Source organism: Callionymus lyra, chromosome 3, assembly GCF_982586985.1.
Source record: "Callionymus lyra chromosome 3, fCalLyr1.hap1.1, whole genome shotgun sequence".
In the NCBI taxonomy this organism is placed as follows: Eukaryota; Metazoa; Chordata; class Actinopteri; order Syngnathiformes; family Callionymidae; genus Callionymus; species Callionymus lyra.
The window spans coordinates 7,903,841-7,924,139 of NC_141820.1; the positions used below are offsets into that span (position 1 = coordinate 7,903,841).

The 20,299-nt window shown below is 35.2% G+C and overlaps 2 protein-coding genes across 3 annotated transcripts in view; one reads left to right on the forward strand and one right to left on the reverse strand.

The window, feature by feature from the left end:
• dtnbp1b (dystrobrevin binding protein 1b) overlaps positions 1-14,062 on the forward strand; it is a 39,085-nt gene extending 25,023 nt beyond the window's left edge. Inside the window, exons 2-4 of one of the 2 annotated variants that reach the window (XM_087786325.1) lie at positions 5,845-6,012; positions 9,750-9,893; positions 12,685-14,062. In XM_087786325.1, the coding sequence (XP_087642451.1) occupies positions 5,845-6,012; positions 9,750-9,893; positions 12,685-12,986 (614 nt within the window). In that variant the 3' untranslated portion in view covers positions 12,987-14,062. The remainder of the gene's footprint in view (positions 1-5,844; positions 6,013-9,749; positions 9,894-12,684) is intronic. The other variant, XM_087786326.1, reaches the window with a different exon arrangement.
• A 1,691-nt stretch (positions 14,063-15,753) lies between these two features.
• The window catches only part of jarid2b (jumonji and AT-rich interaction domain containing 2b), a 130,891-nt gene continuing 126,345 nt past the window's right edge, over positions 15,754-20,299 (reverse strand). Inside the window, exon 18 of the mRNA XM_087786307.1 lies at positions 15,754-18,540. Coding sequence (XP_087642433.1) covers positions 18,322-18,540 — 219 coding nt within the window. The 3' untranslated portion in view covers positions 15,754-18,321. The remainder of the gene's footprint in view (positions 18,541-20,299) is intronic.

Here is a 20,299-nt window from a genome sequence, read left to right on the forward strand (position 1 = left end):
AATTGTTTGATTATAGTTGAAAATTGTTTGATTATAGTTGAAAATTGTTAGATTATAGTTGAAAATTGTTTGATTATAGTTGAAAATTGTTTGATTAAAGTTGAAAATTGTTTGATTAAAGTTGAAAATTGTTTGATTATAGTTGAAAATTGTTTGATTATAGTTGAAAATTGTTTGATTATAGTTGAAAATTGTTAGATTATAGTTGAAAATTGTTTGATTAAAGTTGAAAATTGTTTGATTATAGTTGAAAATTGTTTGATTCTAGTTGAAAATTGTTTGATTATAGTTGAAAATTGTTTGATTATAGTTGAAAATTGTTTGATTAAAGTTGAAAATTGTTTGATTAAAGTTGAAAATTGTTTGATTATAGTTGAAAATTGTTTGATTATTGTTTTAAAATTGTTTGATTATAGTTGAAAATTGTTTGATTACAGTTGAAAATTGTTTGATTATTGTTTAAAAATTGTTTGATTATTGATAAAAAATTGTTTGATTATAAATGAAAATTGTTTGAATTTTGTTTAAAAATTGTTTGAATATAGTTGAACATTTTTTGATTATTGTTTAAAAATTGTTTGATTATTGTTTAAAACAATTTTTTCTAATACTTGACTTGACTGTTTTTGTGATACTGTAGTAACAAGGATATATTTGGATATGTGTCACAGTGTGTGTCTTACAGAATGTGTGTCTCACAGTGTGTGTCTTATAGAGTGTGTCTCACAGAGTGTGTCTCATATATTGTGTGTCTCACAGTGTGTGTCTCATAGAGTGTGTCTCACAGTGTGTGTCTCATAGAGTGTGTCTCACAGAGTGTGTCTCATATATTGTGTGTCTTACAGAGTGTGTCTCATATATTGTGTGTCTCACTGTGTGTGTCTCATAGAGTGTGTCTCACAGTGTGTGTCTCATAGAGTGTGTCTCACAGAGTGTGTCTCATATATTGTGTGTCTTACAGAGTGTGTCTCATATATTGTGTGTCTCACAGTGTGTGTCTCATAGAGTGTGTCTCACAGTGTGTGTCTCATAGAGTGTGTGTCTTACAGAGTGTGTGTCTCACAGAGTGTGTGTCTCACAGAGTGTGTGTCTCACACACTTCATCATAATCATGTTCATTCATCACACTTCATATGTAAAGATTCATCAAACACGAGTGTGACGCCGGATCCTCGCACCTGTGAGTCATCGGCAGTTGTGTACTTGAGTCATGAATGGTGTGTGTATTTGTACGATGGTGTGAGTCTGCCAACACGTCGGGGCTCCGGCTCCTGCAAACATGATGATGACGATGATGTCATTTTGTCGACTTAATGACTCGCGCGCTGAAGTCATCACCAAAACCTAATCCTGCTAAATATGAGCTAAAAATAGCCGCAGATACAGTAGCACGTGTGGCAGGAAGGAAGTGAGAGAAGATGCTGCAGGAGAAATGAAGAAGATGGTGTTAAGAAGATGGTGTTAAGAAGACGGTGTTAAGAAGATGGTTGAGAAGATCAAGAGCTCGCGAGCAAAAGCTGCTTAAAAACCTCACAGAGAATCTTTTGAAGCCACGAGAGTCGGTTCACTGCAGGTTCTTCATGGACCAGGAGAGTATCCTGAGTATTCTTCAGCAGTAATGATGAAAGTAGTACCATTGTATTTGTACAATGTACACAAAACACACAGTAAAAGTAGGATTGTATATATATATATATATATATATAACAGATGTAATGTAAATCCATGAAAATGACGAGATAATAAACGACGACTAAGTGTCAAATATCGATACAACGATGTATTACGATGTTTTTTAATGATATTCAACAGATTTTTTAAATATATTTATCACATTTTATTTTGTCCTTGAAATCATGTCATAGTTCTTTATGGGTTGCAGATTAATAAATAAACCGTCAGTAATATAAAAAATGATAGATATATTTTCAATTAAACTTCTGGCCTCTAGATGGCAGCAGTCGTATTGTCGCAGCTAATGAAATCCGTTGAGATCCCGGCGATGACTGAGGACGAGAGGATACAGTGACTCCAGCAGCTTTTAAAGCTGATGTTTGGACATATTTTGGTTTGAAAACAAATGAAAGCAGTTATGACTTCGTCAAGAGTCATGTGGTCTGTAAATACTACAACACCAGAGTCAAGTACTGGACAATACTACACATATATACTTGTTACTACACTATCACAACACCAGAGTCAAGTACTTGACAATGCTACACATATATACTTGTTACTACAGTATTACAACACCAGAGTCAAGTACTTGACAATGCTACACATATATACTGGTTACTACACTATCACAACACCAGAGTCAAGTACTTGACAATGCTACACATATATACTTGTTACTACAGTATCACAACACCAGAGTCAAGTACTGGACAATACTACACATATATACTTGTTACTACACTATCACAACACCAGAGTCAAGTACTTGACAATGCTACACATATATACTGGTTACTACACTATCACAACACGAGAGTCAAGTACTTGACAATGCTACACATATATACTTGTTACTACAGTATCACAACACCAGAGTCAAGTACTGGACAAAACTACACATATATACTTGTTACTACACTATCACAACACCAGAGTCAAGTACTCGACAATACTACACATATATACTTGTTACTACAGTATCACAACACCAGAGTCAAGTACTGGACAAAACTACACATATATACTTGTTACTACAGTACCACAATGTATTGCATCGCCATCTTTGTATCGTGATACGTATTGTATCAACAGATTTTTGCCATTACGTCCTTTGAATCTAAAAGAACAATACAATTACGCGAGATCCCAGTAATGACTGAGGACGAGAGGATACAGTGACTCCAGCAGCTTTTAAAGCTGATGTTTGGACATATTTTGGTTTGAAAACAAATGAAAGCAGTTACAACTTCGTCAAGAGTCATGTGGTCTGTAAATACTACAACACCAGAGTCAAGTACTCGACAATACTACACATATATACTTGTTACTACAGTATCACGATATATCCTGTCGTGGATCGTCTGGAAGAAAAAAGGAGTAGTTCAAGTATCTCGGGATCTTGCTCACGAGTGAGGGCAGAGCGAGAGGCAGGTAGTAGCGAAGTAAGCAGTTATGCAGACGACGCACTGATCAGTGTTGGTTCAAAAGTGAAGCCAGAGATTAAGAAGAAGATAAAGATAAAGAAAACTTCTTCACGACTCTTGGTTCAATATTTCATCAACGTTTCTTTCCCTCGAGTGAGAACTCTCCTCTCAGTGAGCGTGATAGAGTCGTCACTAAGAGGAGGAGGAGATGACAGGAGGAGGAGGAGGAGGAGATGACAGGAGGAGGAGGAGGAGGAGGAGATGACAGGAGGAGGAGGAGGAGGAGATGACAGGAGGAGATGGAGAAGAAAGATGAGACTCAGGTATAAGACGACAGATGAGGAAGATAAATCAGACTCTGAGGGACATGACAGAGTTTTTCTTCTCTCAGTGTCTTCACACTCCTGGTGGTAACTTCATTGTTGTGTGTGTGTGTGTGTGTGTGTGTGTGTGTGTGTGTGTGTGTGTGTGTGTGTGTGTGTGTGTGTGTGTGTGTGTGTGTGTGTAGGTGTGTGTGTGTGTGTGTGTGTGTGTGTGTGTGTGTGTGTGTGTGTGTGCGTGTGTGTGTGTATGTGTGTGTAGGTGTGTGTGTGTGTGTGTGTGTGTGTGTGTGTGTGTGCGTGTGTGTGTGTGTGTGTATAATCAAACAATTTTCAACTATAATCAAACAATTTTCAACTATAATCAAACAATTTCAACTTTAATCAAACAATTTTCAACTATAATCAAACAATTTTCAACTAAAATCAAACAATTTCAACTATAATCCAACAATTTTCAACTATAATCAAACAATTTTCAACTAAAATCAAACTATTTCAACTATAATCCAACAATTTTCAACTATAATCCAACAATTTTCAACTATAATCAAACAATTTTCAACTAAAATCAAACAATTTCAACTATAATCCAACAATTTTCAACTGTCATCAAACAATTTTCAACTAAAATCAAACAATTTCAACTAGAATCCAACAATTTTCAACTATAATCCAACAATTTTCAACTGTAATCAAACAATTTTCAACTAAAATCAAACAATTTCAACTATAATCCAACAATTTTCAACTAGAATCAAACAATTTTCAACTAGAATCAAACAATTTTCAACTGTAATCAAACAATTTTCAACTAAAATCAAACAATTTTCAACTATAATCAAACAATTTTCAACTAAAATCAAACAATTTTCAACTATAATCAAACAATTTTCAACTATAATCAAACAATTTTCAACTTTAATCAAACAATTTTCAACTATAATCAAACAATTTCAACTTTAATCAAACAATTTTCAACTATAATCAAACTATTTTCAACTATAATCAAACAATTTTCAACTAAAATCAAACAATTTTCAACTATAATCCAACAATTTTCAACTATAATCAAACAATTTTCAACTATAATCAAACAATTTTCAACTAAAATCAAACAATTTCAACTTTAATCAAACAATTTTCAACTATAATCAAACTATTTTCAACTATAATCAAACAATTTTCAACTAAAATCAAACAATTTCAACTTTAATCAAACAATTTTCAACTATAATCAAACTATTTTCAACTATAATCAAACAATTTTCAACTAAAATCAAACAATTTTCAACTATAATCCAACAATTTTCAACTGTCATCAAACAATTTTCAACTAAAATCAAACAATTTCAACTATAATCCAACAATTTTCAACTATAATCCAACAATTTTCAACTGTAATCAAACAATTTTCAACTAAAATCAAACAATTTCAACTATAATCCAACAATTTTCAACTAGAATCAAACAATTTTCAACTAGAATCAAACAATTTTCAACTGTAATCAAACAATTTTCAACTAAAATCAAACAATTTTCAACTATAATCAAACAATTTTCAACTAAAATCAAACAATTTTCAACTATAATCAAACAATTTTCAACTAAAATCAAACAATTTTCAACTTTAATCAAACAATTTTCAACTAAAATCAAACAATTTTCAACTATAATCAAACAATTTTCAACTATAATCAAACAATTTTCAACTAGAATCAAACAATTTCAACTTTAATCAAACAATTTTCAACTATAATCAAACAATTTTCAACTATAATCAAACAATTTTCAACTATATTCAAACAATTTTCAACTATAATCAAACAATTTTCAACTAAAATCAAACAATTTCAACTATAATCCAACAATTTTCAACTATAATCAAACAATTTTCAACTATAATCAAACAATTTTCAACTATATTCAAACAATTTTCAACTATAATCAAACAATTTTCAACTAAAATCAAACAATTTCAACTATAATCCAACAATTTTCAACTATAATCAAACAATTTTCAACTAAAATCAAACAATTTCAACTATAATCAAACAATTTTCAACTATAATCAAACAATTTTCAACTGTAATCAAACAATTTTCAACTAAAATCAAACAATTTCAACTATAATCAAACAATTTTCAACTATAATCCAACAATTTTCAACTATAATCAAACAATTTTCAACTATAATCCAACAATTTTCAACTGTAATCAAACAATTTTCAACTAAAATCAAACAATTTCAACTATAATCAAACAATTTTCAACTATAATCCAACAATTTTCAACTAGAATCAAACAGTTTTCAACTGGTTTTCTCAAAAGTACATGTTCTCTCTATAGTTGTTTCTTCATCAGAATCATGTCGACAGTAAAGTCAACATCAATCTTCTCATGAGTTGATCTCTTGTGTTCAGTGGAGCTGGATGCAGATCACGCCCAGAGAGTACCCGGAGCGGATCAGGGAGGAGCTCTGAACCCGCAGGTGAAGCTGAAGGACAGACAGAAGTTCTTCGAGGAGGCCTTCCAGCAGGACATGGAGCAGTACCTGTCCACAGGTTACCTGCAGATCACGGAGCGGCGTGGTGAGTCAGTGCTGTGTTCATGTCACGTGTTCTCAGAGTCATGATGAGTTTCTGCAACGATGTCGGCGCCTGTTGCTGAACACGACTAGAAAGAGTCATAACAAGGAGATGAAGCTTCTTCTCTGACTTCATCATCTGGATTGATTTGTTCGACTTTACTGAAGGACCACGAACATCTTCTCTGACTGACCTCAAATATATTTATCTTATGACCTATAGTACCAGACGCAGTTGTATATTATATATATATATAATATATTTGGATTATAATTAAAATTGTTTGATTATAGTTGAAAATTGTTGGATTATAGTTGAAAATTGTTTGATTAAAGTTGAAAATTGTTGAATTATTGTTAAAAATTGTTTGATTAAAGTTGAAAATTGTTTGATTAAAGTTGAAATTATTTGATTATAGTTGAAAATTGTTTGATTATAGTTGAAAATTGTTTGATTATAGTTGAAAATTATTTGATTATAGTTGAAAATTGTTTGATTATAGTTGAAAATTGTTTGATTATAGTTGAAAATTATTTGATTATAGTTGAAAATTGTTGGATTAAAGTTGAAAATTGTTTGATTATAGTTGAAAATTGTTTGATTATAGTTGAAAATTGTTTGATTAAAGTTGAAAATTGTTTGATTAAAGTTGAAAATTGTTTGATTATAGTTGAAAATTGTTTGATTAAAGTTGAAAATTGTTGGATTATAGTTAAATATTGTTTGATTATAGTTGAAAATTGTTTGATTATAGTTGAAAATTGTTTGATTATAGTTGAAAATTGTTTGATTAAAGTTGAAAATTGTTTGATTATAGTTGAAAATTGTTTGATTAAAGTTGAAAATTGTTTGATTAAAGTTGAAAATTGTTTGATTATAGTTGAAAATTGTTTGATTAAAGTTGAAAATTGTTTGATTATAGTTGAAAATTGTTTGATTATAGTTGAAAATTGTTTGATTAAAGTTGAAAATTGTTTGATTATAGTTGAAAATTGTTTGATTATATTTGAAAATTGTTTGATTAAAGTTGAAAATTGTTTGATTATAGTTGAAAATTGTTTGATTATAGTTGAAAATTGTTTGATTATAGTTGAAAATTGTTTGATTATAGTTGAAAATTGTTTGATTAAAGTTGAAAATTGTTTGATTATAGTTGAAAATTGTTTGATTATATTTGAAAATTGTTTGATTAAAGTTGAAAATTGTTTGATTATAGTTGAAAATTGTTTGATTATAGTTGAAAATTGTTTGATTATAGTTGAAAATTGTTTGACTACAGATGAAAATAGTTTGTTAAAAGTTCATAATTGTGTAAAAATCTTTATTTGTATTGGAAATTGTTACGATCTTACGTAGATCAAAACGTACACATATAGATTTAAAGTTGATTAAAAAGGACAAGATTTGATTGAAGTGATGTCACTTAGAGGAAGCAGTAGTACTCACAGCAGTAGTACTCACAGCAGTAGTACTCACAGCAGTAGTACTCACAGCAGTAGTACTCGCAGCAGTAGTACTCGCAGCAGTAGTACTCGCAGCAGTAGTACTCACAGCAGTAGTACTCACAGCAGTAGTACTCGCAGCAGTAGTACTCACAGCAGTAGTACTCGCAGCAGTAGTACTCGCAGCAGTAGTACTCGCAGCAGTAGTACTCACAGCAGTAGTACTCGCAGCAGTAGTACTCACAGCAGTAGTCGAGAGAAATACTTCATAACACTTGATTCCGTGCGACTCACAAACACTTCATGAAGATCCACATGTTGAGCAGAAACATCAGGATCCACTGAGTCTGAGATGGAGAAACAAATGGAGAAAGAAAAAGAAAAAAAAGAAGGGCCCGCGGATGTCAGGAGCCACTGAAGCGTCACATCTCAAGACACACACACACACACACACACACACACACACACACACACACACACACACACACACACACACACACACACACACACACACACACACACACACACACACACACACACACACACACACACACACACACACACACACACACACACACACACACGCACACACACACACACACACACACACACAAACACACACACAAGCTTTTAGCTGAGCTCACATGGGGGCTAGAGAAAGAGGATTTCAGCATCAGTCACATGACACACAGCTTCTAAGGTGAGATGCAGATGTTCCTCTGAACTCGTCCACCAGGTGGCGATACGTCGTGACGTCGACTCAGAAGAAGATCCAGTTTCTCTGCAACAACTAGATCCATAGAGTTAGTTTCACTCATTTTCACTGGTTTACAGGTTCTTTCCTGAAAGAAACGATCGTCTTGACGTCACACACTAATGTTACTGCAGAGAAAACATAGAATATTTTCAAAATAAAACACCTTTCAGACAGTAATAATGGATAGAACAGAAATGCGATAAATGAGTGTGGTTATACTCCAGGTTTCTGCATATAAGGCGGGTTATTTATTGATTTATTGTCAGAATAAACAGTTTGTCGACAACGAAACTACTTCCTGTTTTCTTTTGCGTTTGAATGTTAAAGAGAGAAACATTTTCTTTCCCCCTTTTCTTTTTCTTCACTCTCTTCTTTTCCCAACTCTCTCCCTCCACGCTGCCTCCTCCTCTTTCTCTTGAGGTACGTCAGTCGATCGCTCGTCATCTCACCGTCCGTCCATCCGTCTCTCCTTCATCCGTTCATTCACACTCTCAGTCCTTTCACTTCATGCTCTGAACGTTTGTTTGTTCCGTTCATCAGTCGTTCAGAGAAAATACTTTTGGACTTTGATGTTGTTTATGAACGTCCTTCTAGAATATTGTTTAAAAGTAGTTAAACCATGAATAGATCTGAAAGTAAGAACCAGAATTTTAAAGTTGACCCTGAAAGAGTTTTAAGGAATCGGACAAATGTGAGTTCTTCTACTAGAGCAAGTCAGAATTCTGGCTGCAGAGTTTAAGATAAAGATAAGGAACAGAGAAGGTCAGTGTGACTTACTATTGGAGTAAATAATGCAAAAAAACGGATAAATTAGGATTAAACCTCCAAAGATGAAAAGACAAAACATCGCGAATCAGACTCAAACTTTAAGTCAAAGACTGTTTTGTAAGTTTACATTCGGTTTGGCTCCTAAATATCCTTTGCTAGAGTTGTGTAATCGCAAGAATATTGCCGTACGATACATCGTGATAGTTTAGTAACAAGTATATATGTGTAGTATTGTCCAGTACTTGACTCTGGTGTTGTAGTATTTACAGACCACATGACTCTTGATGAAGTCGTAACTGCTTTCATTTGTTATCAAACCAAAATATGTCCAAACATCAGCTTTAAAAGCTGCTGGAGTCACTGTATCCTCTCGTCCTCAGTCATCGCAGGGATCTCAACTGATTTCATTGATTCTTTAGCTGTGTAGGACGAAGTTTAATTGCAACGCAAAAATTATTTAATATCGACACAGTGCTGTGGAATATTGATCAGTGTCCTTAAAAAAGTTTGCGATATTTAAGGGTATCGATATCTTCCTAGTACTACAGTGTCGTAACATACAACGTTATTTCCTGAGTAAAATAATATTCCTCCTCACCCTTGTTCTGTCGTTCTGTTGTTCTGTCGTTCTGTCGTTCTGTCGTTCTGTCGTTCTGTCGTTCTGTCGTTCTGTCGTTCTGTCGTTCCACCTCATTTTAAACGTCATCCTGGTTCTGGAAGCCAACAAAGAACGTTTGTGGACCTGGAGTCCAACACTGTGGTTCTGGTCTCAGGGCCCATAGGCAGCATGTCGTCCATGGAGGTGAACGTGGACATGCTGGAGCAGATGGACCTGATGGACATGTCGGACCACGAGGCCCTCGACGTCTTCCTGCACTCTGGCGGAGAAGACAACAGCGCCGCCTCGCCTGTCGCCGGTATGTCACACACACAGAGGTCAAAGTTCATGTTGACGTGGTGACACATTAAAGACGGCGGCGTTTAAGATAAGATAAGGGACCGAGAGTTTGGATTAGGGCTTCACGATATATCAAAGAAATATTGATATCACGATATTGTCACGTGCGATATGTATATGGGAACATGTGATAATTTAAATTTTTTTTATTGTATAAATCAATCCTTTCTTAAATCAGTGTCACGTTCTGTAAAGTTGTCAATTTGTACTTCTATGTCTCGTTGTTGTTTACGTCTCCGTCCGTCTGTGAACTGAGCGGCACAGCTTGATAGGCTCGGTTGCTATGGCGAAGAGTCTTGTCTCAGTATATCCACGGAAGTAATACTAACTTGTGATCTAGTCAAACACTAGTGATCCAGTGAAGTAATACTAACTTATGATCTAGTCAAACACTAGTGATCCAGTGAAGTAATACTAACTTATGATCTAGTCAAACACTAGTGATCCAGTGAAGTAATACTAACTTATGATCTAGTCAAACACTAGTGATCCAGTCACTCGTCTCTTTCAACCTCCTTTGTTAAAGCAACATATTGTAAGAACTTTTCATCTCGTCTCAGTTGTTTTCTTATAAGATCGTGAACTTCAGAACAAACCTGTCCGTCTTCACCGTATGCTAACGAGCTAAGTTGTTAGCGTCATTTATAAAGTGTTACGTGTCCGTCTTCACCGTATGCTAACGAGCTAAGTTGTTAGCGTCATTTATAAAGTGTTATGTGTCCGTCTTCACCGTATGCTAACGAGCTAAGTTGTTAGCGTCATTTATAAAGTGTTATGTGTCCGTCTTCACCGTATGCTAACGAGCTAAGTTGTTAGCATCATTTATAAAGTGTTATGTGTGCGTGTACAAGGAGGTGGATTTATTATTGATTTGGTGATATCGCGACGCGCCGGCGGCTCCTCTCTGATGTCGCTCAGTTTTGGCGGGAAACCGATGCAAGTCCCGCGAGACTGAGCGTTATAAGAGATATTTTTATACCATCATGTCGACACCGAAGTGCAGAAATAAACTAAAGGGAAATATCATTGTTTTCCTTCTTTAAACCCCCGGACCTACACTACAGTACTCGCATTATACTCAAAAATAACGCATTAATATTGCATTAATATCGCATTAATACCGATATCGCAATTCAAGACACCAATATCGCATTTATTTCTAATATCGTGCAGCCCTAGTATGGATGTTAACCATAATAATTAAAGTAAAATCAGTAAAACATGAATCCAAGTACGTCAGGACCATCATGTTGACGGACAGCTGGAGAACCCCCCCGGAGAGAACCGTGACGAGGACAGACTCACACTCTTAAAGTGACGTCGCACATCTGGTTCTTGTGCGACAGAAGAACTAACGACACCTGAGATGGATCCGTGTGACGTCCTGCTGCGACACAACATCTGTCCACGTCTGGCTCGTGTTGGCAGGAACACAAATCAAAGTGACAGATATTAACATCGTGAAGTTCAAGATAATGAACTCGTGTCGTGTCCCCTATATTTTATCAACCCCAGCTACTTTGCACAAGTAGGAGGGGACACCCTGGAAAGGTCATCACAGGTCATGTGACACTCTCACAAACTAGTTGGCGTGTGTATTGGCAAGACTCTGGTGATACCATACGTACGATACTAGGTCAAAGATACGATATATATAGTGATACTTTAGGAATATGTGTAGTATTGTCGAGTACTTGACTCTGGTGTTGCCGGACGTTTAATTAAACATAAAAATAAACAAATGAGGTGAATATTTACAAGTTAATTTTTCAATTACAAAATCATATATCGAGATATTTAAATGTATCATTATTACTACCTCAGCTCCTCTGCACAAGAGGTTGCTGTATCCTCTCGTCCTCAGTCACCGGTGGGATCTTGCAGGATTTCATTCTTCCTTTAAGGTCGTAGTGATTGCCGCCATCTAGTGGCTGGAAGATTAATTGCAACACAAAAATGAACACTGTGAATATTGAATTAATATACAATTGGAAACAATATCGCAATATTTAAGTATCTCTATATTTTCTTTCCTCACTACTACCTCAGCTAGTTGGCACAATAGGTGGGGGACACCCTGGAAAGGTCAACAGTCCATCTCAGGACATTCAAAGACAGACAACAACCCACAAATCAAAGTTTTTTTGTATTGTCAAGAATCTGGCGATACGACATGTATCTTGATACAGAGACAACAATACGATATATAGTGATAGTGTAATAACAAGGATATATGTGTAGTATTGTCCAGTACTTGACTCTGGTGTTGTGATAGTGTAGTAACAAGTATATATGTGTAGTATTGTCCAGTACTTGACTCTGGTGTTGTAGTATTTACAGACCACATGACTCTTGACGAAGTCGTAACTGCTTTCATTTGTTTTCAAACCAAAATATGTCCAAACATCAGCTTTAAAAGATGCTGGAGTCACTGTATCCTCTCGTCCTCAGTCACCGTTGGGAACTTGCAGGATTTCATTGTTACTTTAAGGTCGGTTAATGAACAAACATGATGAATATTGCCATGAATTGAAAGACAATTGGAAACTATATCATATCATATCATGATATTTAAGTGTCTCGATATTTTCTTACCTCACTACTACCTCAGCTAGTTGGCACAAGGGTGGGGGACACCCTGGAAAGGCCACCAGTCCACCTCAGGACATGCATAGACAAAAACGACGTGACGATGTGAGTTTGTTGTCGTCTTCGGACCGACAGTGAAGGTACAAAAACTGCTCCTCCAGGTCCAGACGTGGAGTCCTTCACCACGGAGATCAGCCTCCAGGTCCCGACGCAGACGGAGCTCCGGCACAAGCTGTCCTCGCTGTCGTCCACCTGCACCGACTCCGCCTCCCAGGACACGGAGGGCGGCGAGGACGAGGACGAGGAGGACGAGGAGGAGCAGCAGGCGGGAGGAGGAGGAGGAGGAGCGGAGGGACGGAGGAGGAGGCGACCCCCCGCGGTGGTGACCCTGGACCAGGAGGACGTGACCCCCGACACCACGCTGCTGGAGTCCGCCAGAGACAACGTTAGACCCAAAGTCTGAACCAGGACCGACTCGCCTCGGAGCTGCCGGTTCAACTCTTCAAGTATCACTTTAGGTTCTGTCGCAGAAGTCAGTGAAAGAGAAACTACAATACATTTTATTTTACTGTATTAGTTTATAGTATTTATTTTAAAACACTGTCACTTTAAATAAATAAAACAATTACTTTAATTACATTTTTTAAAAACAGATAATAGTAACAACAATACGATGAAGTATAATTAATTGATATAATAGCAAACTATTCATTTATAACAGTCACTTTTCGGTCTTAAATATTATTTTTAATATTATCATCTTCCGTTTTAAAATGTACAACTAAAGGCAAAGATACAATAATTTTGAGTAAATATTTAAGAAAAATTAAGATTTTATTGACATTAAATTAAATGTAAACTCCCAACAAGAGTGACCATAAAAACTCAATAACAATAACCACTTAAACCAAAAATAATTGTTTATTTTAATTCACTTGGTCCCGAGGGTCACGTGACTGTATTTCCAAACGAAGCACTACACCGCTCTCTGCCGGCCATGACAGGAACTACTCATAAATCAATTCAATGTTTAATATTTATGTCAAAACACATGTTTTTTAAATATAATTTCATCTATATGTTGCAAACATCGCTCATATAATTATTTAATTATTTATAAAAGCATATTGTATTTTTTAATCACAATTTCTTTCTGTTTTTTATGCGTTAAATGGAAGTTTTATTTTATTTATTCCTCATTTCGTACAATTTTCTCTCCACTGACAGGACTTCAGATCTAAACCTTCCAAGGACCAAAATCCCTCGAAATAAAATTAAAAAAAACCTTTTGTACAGAATGTCGAAGTCATGTGACGTCACAGCTTTACTTCCTACCTTCTTCTTCTTCTTCTTCTTCTGCGAATATTCTCGTTGGTTTCAAACGTGTTTCAAGGCCGAACATCATCAGGACCGAGAGCAGAACCAGGATCTGGATCAAGGAAAAGCAATAGATCGTCGAGCGGAGAGAACGTGTCACGTGACGGTTGAGCGAGTGAAAGTTTGTCATTGTTGTGATGATTAAAAAGAAAAGCCATCGTTGATTCTTGAGACTCGTTTCATTGACAATTAATAATTAATTATATTAATATTGTTAAATACAGGTAAAGTAAGAAGATAATAGAAGCAAATATTTCACGTTAAATCGATGTCTTATCTGTGATAAATATAAATATAAATGTAAATGTAAATGTAAATGTAAATATAAATGTAAATGTAAATGTAAATGTAAATGTAAATGTAAATGTAAATGTAAATATAAATAATATTTCTGCATGAGAACAACAGCTGACACAGCAATAACAAGGAAGTAGCTCCGGTCATGTGACAAAACAGACGTCCCGGATTTGACGAGAGCGTTTAGGGGGCGTGGTTATTATCCAAGATCAGCTACTTGATTAGTCGGAATCTAATATCGCGCTCCGACCTTTACAATCCTCGCTGTTTTTTTTAATAGTTTATTATTATTTATGATTTCATTTATTTATAAGGCTTAACTATTAACTCTTATTTAAAAATTATGATATTTGACTGTGTTCTAAAATTAAGTCTGTAGGAGAGAAAGTTGAGTTTTTATTTATTTAATTATTATTTATTTTATCAATTCCACTCACTTTTTAAAGAAACAAGCATTTCCAGTAAAGATATAAAGACTTGTTTGGACGTGAATAAAAAACAATATGATTTTATTACTTCATGATTATGATTATTATTAGTAGAATGAATCTTTTAGGTATTTCTATTTATTTTAATTTATCTTTTTAAGATGTTGTTGTATGTCGTTGTTATTTAATCTTTTCATTTTATGTATTCTTCGCTCATTTTCAAGCAAATAATATATTTTCTTTAAATAATATATATATATATATATATATATATATATATATATATATATATATTTTTTTTTACAAGTTTACCTTATAAAGAAATTTTCCCTTGACATACAGTAGATAGAACAAATATAAACAAATAGACTGAGATGAATAAAATGGAATATAACAAAATACAATATATTTATAATTAAAGTGGGCAAATGCAAAATAAATACAATTAAATAATTAAATTAAATGTTGTATTTCTTCAAGTTTTGAATGTTTTTATTTTAAATGAATACTGAAAGTTATATTCGTTTTTATTGAATAATTTAATTAAATATTTTTAAATATATTTATTTAAATGTAATACATTTTATACTGAAAGGTTGTATTCGTTTTTATTGAATCATTAAAAAAAATATTTTTAAATGTATTTATTTAAATGTAATATATTTAATACTGAAAGGTTGTATTCGTTTTTATTGAATAGTTTAATAAATTATTTTTATATGTATTTATTTAAATGTATTCCATTTTATACTGAAAGGTCGTATTCGTTTTTATTGAATACTTTAATTAAATATTTTTAAATGAATTTGTTTATTTATTTTAACCATAGTTTGATATTCAAATAATTCAAAAACTGGCTTTTTCTATTGAATTTAAAAGTCTTCGAATATATATTATATAATTATATATATTATATAATTATATATATATATAATATAAATAATAGAAAATATAAACTATTTTAATTCAATTATTCAATTAAAAAAAAATCAATGCTTCACTTTAAAAGTGAGTAAATTCAAATATTCAAAAATGTCAACACTCTGATGCCACTGATCTCCTTCCACATGGATCTCCCCAACAGTTGAAGGTGCAGACGGACAGACCGCGAGGGACGGAGACGCACGTCTTGTCGGTACATTTTTATTAAACCTCAGGTACAAACTGCAAAAGTAAAAAACTGTCGATAAAACCAATATGAGACTCTCTCCGTGAGGAGGAGCCGAGCTGCGGCGCTAATAAATAAAGTCACCAGAGATCCCGCGGTCAGCAAGTCGTGAGTGTAGAAAATGGAACGAGCGATATATGGAACAGAAGAACCTCCCGGGGGCGGAAGGACACGTGGTAAGGCCATAAAAAGTTGACTTCTTTACTCTTGAGTTTCTTTAAATAGTCCCGACGTTTGGCGGGACGACGACGACAACAACGTGATTCTCTCGACTTCAGTGCAACATGAGAAGCTACGACGTCCGTGGTGAATTTTCAGCAATGAAAATGTAAAAATCTTTTTTGCGTGAACATCTATCTCACATTTTTTTTTCCCTTTTTTTCTTGAAAAAAGTAAAGCTAAACAAAGGAGAACTAGTCGAAGGAGGGCGGGGTGGGGGGGGCAGTTGTCGGCTACTCATAATCTTATCTCTTAAGCAGCACTTCAAACATCTGTACATCAAGAACGACCCTGTGCGACGCTCGCGGACGAAGAAAGGGTAATGTAAGGCTTTTTCTTCATCCTCCTCCGATCCTCCTCTTCCACTCAGAAGGCTCGTATTTTAAAGACATTTACAGGATTATGTACAGGAAAAAATGTTGTGATTTTTTTTTTTTTTGCGATGTTTCAGAACAGAAACAAAAACAAAAAAAACGACAGTAAGAGGGTTTTTGAAAACTTCACATTTGACACTAGTGGCTCTTCTGGAGTGACGCCTCGGGAATATCCAGTTCAAGTCGGGAAGTGATTTTTCTGAATGTTTTACGATCATTTTTTCTACGATAAAAATTCCATCAAAATGGCGTTTTCGTTGTTTAGAACATGAACTCCTCAGTGTCGTCAGAGTATTAAATTAATGTTGAATTTTGTTGTTGATATGTGGGTTTTTTAATTTATTATTTCTATATCTTAACAGCTGATTAACTTCATTTTTGTTTTTTAATAATTCGAAGAAAAAAAAAGAATGACACATAGAGTTCGATATTCTAATTACAATAAGTAAAAAATAAAATGTCTAACTTCAATTTTTGTTTATTCGCAGCCTTTTAAATTCAGTATTGTGCCAAAATGTTATATTGAATTTAAACGACTACAAATGAATCAACATTTCATTCTTAGATTTCTTTTTTGAATTATTTTAATTATCATATCAAACTCTATGTGTCATTTTATTTTAAATCATTTTCAAATTATTCCAACAATTTTAATTCGATTATTAAAACCAAAATTCAACCTTAAAATTAAAATCGAATTCAATGCTTCCTTAAAAAATATTAAACGCTTAAAAAAACAAAACAATATTTCAATAATAAAGTACATTTGAAAAGTTACATTCATTTAATATCGTGACGACACTGATGTTCTCGCATGAATTTGACACAATTCTTTATCTAAATTGTTTTTAATTTTGGAAAACTTTTCTGAATAGAGGTAGTTGCCGGAACATCTTGACGGTGCGTTCATGTACACGTTTACGATTTCACTCGAAACTCTGGACCGGATTATTCCGACGGTACATGAACGCACCGTCACTCGCTTTCCAGGTAAATGAAAAAAAAAGTATCTTGTTGTTTCAGAAAAACAGGATTTCCCGCTCGGGCGACGACAATAAAACCCTCGACACGTCAACAAAAGTCAAAGAAAAACAAAACGACATCAAATAATAATATAATAACAACAATAATAGAATAATGTTTACTGGGACAGATGCGGGAAGAATGGAATGTCAAAATGATTGCACGTCAAGAAGCGAACGAGCCTGGAGGCCGGACCGCCCTGTGAGGTGGGGGGGGGGTGGGGGGGGAGGATGGTGTGGGGGGGGCGGGGGGTGACCCCCGATATTTGAACATTTGTGTCGTTATACAGTAATTATAACAAACAGCACCAAAGAATCGGATCCTCGCCAAGCATCAGGCACAGTTTTCACTCGCCGGCGGGGGAGGAGCCTCCGGGCGAGCAGGAAGTGACGCGACACTCCGCGATCCACGGAAGAAACCAAAACGCACACGAGAAAAAAACCCCAAAAAAACGTCCATTAAATTGAACAACTATTGAAAAAAAAAACAACAAAACAAAAGCTAGAATTCTCAAATCAAAAAAACGCTGAAGGAAAACAAACAAACAAACATCGTCTGTCTTTCAAGTTTTACCGCCTCGCCGACGCTCCGACACGAGAGGAAGCGTGGGTCACTGCTGCGGGGGTCACATGACAGTCGGGGGGGCGAGGAGGCGTGTCTTCAGTCTCTACGGGAAAAAAACAACTTTATCTCAAAAAAGGCCCATTTTTTTCTGTTTGCGAGGATTTCAGAGACGTGACCGAATTCTTCTTATACGCTAGTGCAAAAAATGACACCTCGTTTGAATCCGTCAACAAGCGTGTCGTTCTAAGGAAGGAGGTGAATGTCCGTCAACACGTCTTAAATATCAAGGGGGGGGGGGTGATAGAAGGGGTGTTTCGTCGGGGGGGCGGGGGGTCACGGGGCGGCCCCTCAGGACACGGCGGCGGCCTTGGGGATGTGGGTGGAGGACAGGCGAGACAGGGCCACTTCCACTGAGGAGCGTTTACGATGTCCTCGCTTGGGCGGCGGCGTCCTCGACGGGCTGATGGAGCGACACGAGTCGCCCAGCGCTCCGACGATGACGGCGCCGCCGCCATGTTTGGTCACGGCTCGTCCGCACACCTGTCGCACCAGACTGTCGATCTGCTCCTGAGAGACAAAGGAGAGACGGGGTTAGAGGAGGACAGGTGAGAAGAATCTAGAACAGCATTGAGGAGCTCGTGTCACATGACTGTAAAACGTACGAACAAATGAATTAATAACTTCAAACTTTCCTTATTTCGGAAACTTTCCTTAGGTTGGAAAATGTCTTTGCTTCGGACACTTTTCGTACATCTAAAACTTTCCTTACATCGGAAACTTTCTTTGCTTCGGACACTTTCTGTACTTCTGAAACTTTCCTTACATCGGAAATTTCTTTACATCAGCAATTTCTTTACATCGGAAACTTTCCTTACATCAGCAATGTCTTTACATCGGAAACTTTCCTTACATCGTAAATTTCTTTACATCGGAAACTTTCCTTATATCGGAAATTACTTTACATCGGAAACTTTCCTTACATCGGAAATTTCTTTACATCGGAAACTTTCTTTACATCGGAAACTATCTTTACATCGGAAACTTTCATTGCATCGGAAACTTTCTGTACGTCTGAAACTTTTTTGACGTCGGAAACTTTCCTTACATCGGAAATTTCTTTACAACGGAAATTTCATTACATCAGCAATTTCTTTACATTGGAAACTTTCCTTACATCGGAAATTTCTTTACAAAGGAAACTTTCCTAACATTGGAAACTTTCTTTACATCGGAAACTTTCTTTGCTTCGGACACTTTTCGTACATCTAAAACTTTCCTTACGTCTGAAACTTTCTTTACGTCGGAAATTTTCCTTACGTCGGAAATTTCCTTACGTTACAAAATGTCTTTGCTTCGGACACTTTTCGTACATCTAAAACTTTCCTTACATCGGAAACTTTCATTGCACCGGACACTTTCTGTATGTCTGAAACTTTTTTGACGTCGGAAACTTTCCTTACATCGGAAATTTCTTTACATCAGCAATTTCTTTACATCGGAAACTTTCCTTACATCGGAAATTTCTTTACATCGGAAATTTCTTTACATCAGCAATTTCTTTCCATCGGAAACTTTCCTTACATTGGAAACTTTCCTTATATCGGAAATTACTTTACATCGGAAACTTTCCTTACATCGGAAACTTTCCTTATATCGGAAATTACTTTACATCGAAAACTTTCCTTACATCGGAAACTTTCCTTATATCGGAAATTACTTTACATCGGAAACTTTCCTTACATCGGAAACTTTCCTTATATCGGAAATTACTTTACATCGGAAACTTTCCTTACATCGGAAACTTTCCTTACATCGGAAATTTCTTTACATCGGAAACTTTCCTTACATCGGAAACTTTCCTTATATCGGAAATTACTTTACATCGGAAACTTTCCTTACATCGGAAACTTTCCTTATATCGGAAATTACTTTACATCGGAAACTTTCCTTACATCGGAAACTTTCCTTACATCGGAAATTTCTTTACATCGGAAACTTTCCTTACATCGGAAACTTTCCTTATATCGGAAATTACTTTACATCGGAAACTTTCCTTACATCGGAAACTTTCCTTATATCGGAAATTACTTTACATCGAAAACTTTCCTTACATCGGAAACTTTCCTTATATCGGAAATTACTTTACATCGGAAACTTTCCTTACATCGGAAACTTTCCTTATATCGGAAATTACTTTACATCGAAAACTTTCCTTACATCGGAAACTTTCCTTATATCGGAAATTACTTTACATCGGAAACTTTCCTTACATCGGAAACTTTCCTTATATCGGAAATTACTTTACATCGGAAACTTTCCTTACATC